The 6,000-nt window shown below is 52.4% G+C and overlaps 1 protein-coding gene across 2 annotated transcripts in view; it reads right to left on the reverse strand.

The window, feature by feature from the left end:
- Positions 1-4,963, reverse strand: part of RBM19 (RNA binding motif protein 19) — a 47,756-nt gene extending 42,793 nt beyond the window's left edge. For both annotated transcript variants that reach the window (XM_085076146.1, XM_085076147.1), the window contains exons 1-9: positions 4,855-4,963; positions 4,025-4,207; positions 3,444-3,575; positions 3,195-3,233; positions 2,518-2,725; positions 1,574-1,830; positions 1,095-1,169; positions 769-847; positions 6-77 (exon numbers count right to left, since the gene is read on the reverse strand). In XM_085076146.1, coding sequence (XP_084932272.1) covers positions 6-77; positions 769-847; positions 1,095-1,169; positions 1,574-1,830; positions 2,518-2,725; positions 3,195-3,233; positions 3,444-3,575; positions 4,025-4,207; positions 4,855-4,890 — 1,081 coding nt within the window. In that variant the 5' untranslated portion in view covers positions 4,891-4,963. The remainder of the gene's footprint in view (positions 1-5; positions 78-768; positions 848-1,094; positions 1,170-1,573; positions 1,831-2,517; positions 2,726-3,194; positions 3,234-3,443; positions 3,576-4,024; positions 4,208-4,854) is intronic.
- Positions 4,964-6,000: the final 1,037 nt, after the last annotated feature.

The raw sequence follows: 6,000 nt of genomic DNA on the forward strand, positions 1-6,000 counted from the left end.
CTTACCCAGGAATTCTTTTTTCCTCTTCAAGGCCCTTTGCATTTCTGCTTCACTCTTCAAGTCAACAAAGATGTAACCTTGGAGGAAGGGAAGGTTCAGCTGAGCATCATGTGGGGAACACACACAGCCACTAATTGGGTAATTAAGGGTGAATTGGGCTTGCCTTAATATAGATTCCTCTAGATAAAGCATTCAGCTGCCATGAAAAGTTGCCATCCAGCCTGGAAATGGCCATGCTACACTGGAAGGCTGCCTTTTCACAGCTCATTCTCCACATAACAAATCAAAAAAAGCCTGATTTAGCAGCTGGAAGAGGCTTTCACAGGTGCCTCCATGAGCAAAGAAAAGCTACATCCGTTGTTGGGCTCTGAAAGGAAAAGAGCAGCTAGCAAAGCTGCCAGGACCTGCTCCACACTCCTGCCAGGACCCTCCCAGCCCATCAGGAGAGCCAGAAACACAAACCAGCACAGTGCCCTGGTGCTGCTGCAGCTATCCCAGGGAGAACAGGCCTTTCCTTGGCATGCTTTGGGGTGTTTGGAGGAGTTCTGGATACAGATTAATAAAAAATAAGCTCCTGAGGGAGCAGAGCCAACATGACTGTGTTCCTGGGGACAGCAAGTAGGGCAGGAGAGCTGCAAAGTCACAGAAAGGTCTGGAAGAATCAGGCCACGAGGCAGGGATTTGGAATTGCAGATTGCAAAAGCAGAGTTGGGAATGAGAGGTCACCTAACTCCCAGATCCAAACTCCCTTCCACACACAGCTCTCACCTGAGTTCTTCCCCTGAGCCTTTGTTCCCATCCGGATTGCCACTGGCTTTAGAGGGAAGAAAAATTCCCGAATTTTTTGCTGCAGGAAGAATTAGAATTGGTTGAGTAAGTTCTCAGATAGAGGAAGCAGCACATGCAGACTTTTTGGTATAGAAAACACCTCAATGCAACAAACAGATCTCTGCACAAAGCCACTTTAAAAATTCCCCAGACTGCCCACACAACCCTCAAAACAGGGAAAAGTGAAAAGTTTCTGTAAAAATCTTGCAGAGTCCCACTCTGAGAACCCCCTGAGCCTCCCTCCCCAGCTGAAAAACCCAACTTGCCTCAGTGATGTTTGGAGGAGCCCCATGGAGTTTCACTGTGAATGGAGTGCTGCCTTCCCCTGGGCTGCCCTGGGTCTGGGAAGGAAAAGGGGAAAAAAGCTGAATGAAAGAAGAAAAAATCCCAGCATGACCAGCTGGGCTTGTCCAACACAGGTGAAGAGTAGGAGAGAATAGCAGATTCTCACAACTGTGTGGAGCAGAAGGTGCACTGTCACTAAAAACAGAGTTCTGCTATTTGCAGGACAGCATTTCCTGGGAAAAAGCCTCAGAAAAGAGCACTGGCAGCATTTGTTTGAAAGCCCCGTCTTTGGGAATTGAATCAGCACTGCAGAGATTCAGCAAACATTTCAAATGGGTCACACTAAGAATGCCAGGAGACCCTGTGGCTCCTGCAGCCTTCCCAGCTCAGCTCATCCCTGCAGGGACTGACAGACACATCATCCATGCAGCTTCTAGAGAAAAATCTAATTCAGCTGTACCTCCAGCATGGATCCTTTTTTCTTCTTCTCCACTGCTGTTTCTTGCCCTGTTTGTTGAGCTTTTGGCTTTGCCCTTTTCTCTGTGTGGGTTTCTGCAATGCCTGAATCCTCCTCACTCTCACTTTCCTCCTCCTCCTCACTCTCTGTTTCTTCCTCTGTGCTGGATGAGGAGGAAGAATCCTTCACCACTTTGGATTTCAGGTAATCCATATCTGAGAGGTCCTTGCTGGTAGCTGCCTTCTTCCCTCCTTTCTTTGCTGCCAGAGAGGAGAAATCAGAGAAGCTTTTTTCACTCTGCTCTTCCCCCAAGCCAGGAAAAAGCTGAGAACTCACACAAGCCTCTACATTTTCCATGAGAAAGGCTTGAGAACAGCAGAGCAATTTCATCTCAGCACTTCCAGACTGACAATCTGGATTTCAAAGCAACAGTTCATGTACAAAACAAATGAAAAAGGGGTTTGAGGTACTCCAGAGCAATTTCATTTCAGCATGTCCAGGCTGACAATCTGGATTTCAAAGCAATAGCTCAGGTATAAAATAAGTTATAAAGGGGTTTGAGGTACTCCAGGACAAAGTATTTTGTCACAATTTTAACTGAATACTCCAAGCAGGTATTCTCCAATTCCCCAAACCTCAGAGAAGGTTTCCAAGTGTTTAGTTTTACAGGGAAAAGACTGGGAAAGCATTTCAAGGGAAGCTGCAGATGTTTGCCCTGTTCTCTGCCCTGACACTGCCCTAAGGACCCAGGGAAAGCACAAATGTCACATCAGACTTGACATTTCTCACATTTCCTCAAAACTGAGGAACAGCCACACATCCTCAGCACACAGGAAGAGTCCCCAGACTGAAAAATCCTCCTCCTGGTGACATTGAGTGTCACCTGTCAATCCCACCCCCAGTCACTGTGACCAGGACAAACAAAAGGTGACAGCTCCCTTGGGTACCTTTATCTTCCTCCTCATCTTCAGAGGGTTCATCCTCATCCTCACTCAGCTCCTCAGACTCATCTGAGTCAAAGTTGAGGTAATCTGCTGCTGCTGCTGCTTTGCCCTTCTTGGGCTCCTCGGCCAAAGTGTCATTAGCCCAAGTGGCCACCTGGGACCTCTTCTGGTGAACCACCAAGAACTCCTGGAATGTTTTATCTTCTTCCAGCTGTGGGAAAAAAAAAAGCAGACAAGCTGTGAGGAGAAACTCATAGTGAATTGGAAATGCAAGACAGCACTTTATTTCCAGCAGTGTAAAACCAAAAGTCCCTTAAGGGGAGTTCAGTTTACACTGACAAGGAGATTTAAAGTGATTAAAGACTTCAAGGTGTCTCATTCCTACTTTTATTTTATAGTTGGTGTTCAGAAAGTATTGTAAAGAGGAAAACAAAACAATAGAAAGAGGAAAAAGCCATACAAGTTCAATGTGACAAGAACTGCTGAAACAGAACTGACCAGGATGCAGTGTGTGCTCACAAAGGAGTAGCCAACCATTAAAACACTGGACCCATGTTGGGGTTGTTAAAAGGATTTTTTTAGAGGTAGAACTGGGCTGTCACAGCCTGAATGAACAGCATGGGAAGCAGGACAGAAAGGAACTGCAAGAATGCAGAGGCTGCAATCCAACCTCAACTCACCTCCTTTAAGTTACCCACTGGATCTTTCTTCTTTTTATCCTTGGGGAAAAGAAAAAAACCAAACCAGAAAGGCTGATTAGAAGCACAGCCAATTTCAGGTAACCCAACAGCACAGGGACCAGAGATCCCAAGGCAGAAAATCCCAGCCCCAGGACTCCACCACCTGCTCTGTCCCCCTGTCCACAGCCCAGGCCACCCTTCCTCTGTCACTGCCACACAGCAGAGCCTCCAGGAGCCAGTGAGACTCACTTTCTTGGTGCCTGCAGGAGCTGCACTGGCCAAGGGCTTCTTGGGCTGCTGTTCTGAGGCAGGAGCCTTCTGAGAGTGCTTGCTCCAGGCTTTGGGCTTTGTGGGGTCACCAAAAGACTTGCATAGCTCCACCTGGGAGGGATCAGGACTTGAGTTAAACACATGGTCAGCAGGAGCTGCTGGGTAGCTGCACTCCAGAGCCTTTAGTGTAACCCTGATGGGATGCAGGGTGGGTGTAGGAGAAAATTTTACACAGATTTATTTTAACAGCACAGAGCTACACATTCAGTCAACAAGGGAAAGTCAGAAAGGACAGTCAGACAATCCCAGGATGGCTCGGGGTGGAAGGAGCATTAAAAACCATCTCATTCCATCCTTGCCATGGCAGGGACACCTTCCACTGTCCCAGGCTGCTCCAAGCCCTGTCCAGCCTGGCCTTGGACACTGCCAGGGATCCAGGGGCAGCCACAGCTTCTCTGGGAATTCCATCCCAGCTCCTCCCCACCCTCCCAGGGAAGGATTCCTTCCCAACATCCCACTCCTCAAGAATCTCAGGAAGCTATTTTTAAAGATAAACTCACCGTGACTCTGGCAGTGTCGATGAAGCTCTTGTTGAAGTGGTTCAGGGCTGCCTGAGCCTCATCCTCAGTCCTGTAGCCAATGAAGCCAAATTTCCGGAATTTGCCATCCTTGGTGTACTTCAGGCAGCAGTCAGTGAGGGTGCCAAAGGCAGCAAACAGCTTCCTGAAGCGATCCTCCTTCAGCTGGGGAAGGGGAAGGACAGCAGCAGGGGAAATCAGCCACGGGGGAGATACAGAGAGGCTTTGGGGACAAGTGCAAACCGAAATATTCTCTCTCAAAGGGCTTCTGGAAGGCTGTGGGAACCAGCCTGAGGCATAGCAACATTGATAAAGATCCCTATTTCAGCCACCTTTCATGTCCCCCAGGAATGCCCTGTCCGGGGTGGGGAGCAGGGTGAGACCCTGCCGGGCACAGCAGCACGGAGAGCAGCTGCAGCCCAGCCAGCGGGGGGAGGACAGTGACCACACCAAACTCTGCTCCGCACCCTGAGGGCTGCCAGCTGCCCAGCCCATGCCCCTCGTGCTGCTTCCTGCAGCCCAGGGCACCTCCCTGACCCCTCCGGCGGCTCTCCCTGCCCAAGGTGTGTCACCGAGCTACCCCGAGGTGTCCCCACGTTCCCCACCCCAGCACATGGCCGCGACCTCCGATCCCCTCAGAACTCCTTCTGCCCGGACATCTCGCTGCTCCCCCTCCAAACCCTCATCCTCTCCCGGGGGATCTCCCTCTCTCCACCACACGCTCCCATCCCGGTTCCTCTCCCGGCCCTGCATCCCTCCTGTCCCGGAGCGCCCTTTCACACCCACCCCTCAGCCCGGCACAGCTGCCTCACCCCGTTGGGGAGATTCTTCACGATAAGCCGCGACATGGCAGCGACAGCCCGAGCCGCCAGCGCTCAGCGCCGCGCACGCCTCCCCATGGGCGCCGCCATCATCCCGGGTCACGTGGTGTGAGCGCCGCAGCGCGCATGCGCCAGGGCGGGACCCGGATGGCGGTCCTTAGCAACGGCCCTTAGCAACGGGGCCTGCAGGGTGGGGGGCTGCGGGAGCATCGCTGGGGCACTGGGGACAGGGAGCGGCGGACAGGGAGGGCAGCAGGGGCAGCATGAAGCGGGGACCCCGCTGGTCAGCCCCGCTTTCCCCGCCAGGCGCGGCTGCAGCTGCCCGGCCCGTCCGCGCTGCTCGGCGGGGCCGCAGGAGGGAGCTCCGCGCTCACCGCTCAGGGCGGCCACGGAGCCGGAGTGCCGCGGGAGATGGTGACTTTGCACGGGGGGAACCGCAGAGTGCTGCGGTGTTACGGCTGAAAGTCACGGAGGAGGGAAGCGGGACAGAGGGTCTGGCCCAGGGAAATGATGGATCATTATGGATTATTCAAGGTGCCAGGCTGGACAGGGCTTGGAGCAACCTGGGACGGTGGAAGGTGTCCCTGCCCATGGCAGGGGTGGGAACGAGGGCCCGTCAAACCCAAACCATCCTGGGATTCTGTGAATAAAAGCAGCTTCCCTCCAAGGAACGTCTAAGTAGCCCCACAGCCAGGGGATGTTGTGCTGGGACAGCTCCCACAGAGAAAAGAGAGCAAAAACCACAGAATGAAACAATCCCTTGAGGGTTACTGAACACTGCAGGTCCTCTCCCACCTGAACATCCATCTACAGCTTCCTCATGAGGGACAGCTCTGATCTCTGGGACCAGGGGATGGCTGGAGATGTGTCAGGGAGGGTTAGGTTGGATAAAAGGAGAAGGTTCTTCCCCCAGAGGGTGACCAGCAATGGGACTCCATGTCCTTGTAGGTCCCTTCCCACTCAGGATCATTTATGCTTCCATGTGAAAATGGAATGTGAAATGAATTGCAGGAGGCTGAGCATATTTAGGGGAGCAGAACTGTTCTCCTTCCATCACCTCCTCCTGCTCACAGCCCTCAGCCCTGCTCTGTCTTACCCGAGCCTGAAATCCAACTTCACACCTTTATTCCCAGAGGA

The sequence above is a fragment of the Lichenostomus cassidix genome, chromosome 15 (assembly GCF_008360975.1).
Source record: "Lichenostomus cassidix isolate B80296 chromosome 15, HeHo_3.0, whole genome shotgun sequence".
Lineage (NCBI taxonomy): Eukaryota > Metazoa > Chordata > Aves > Passeriformes > Meliphagidae > Lichenostomus > Lichenostomus cassidix.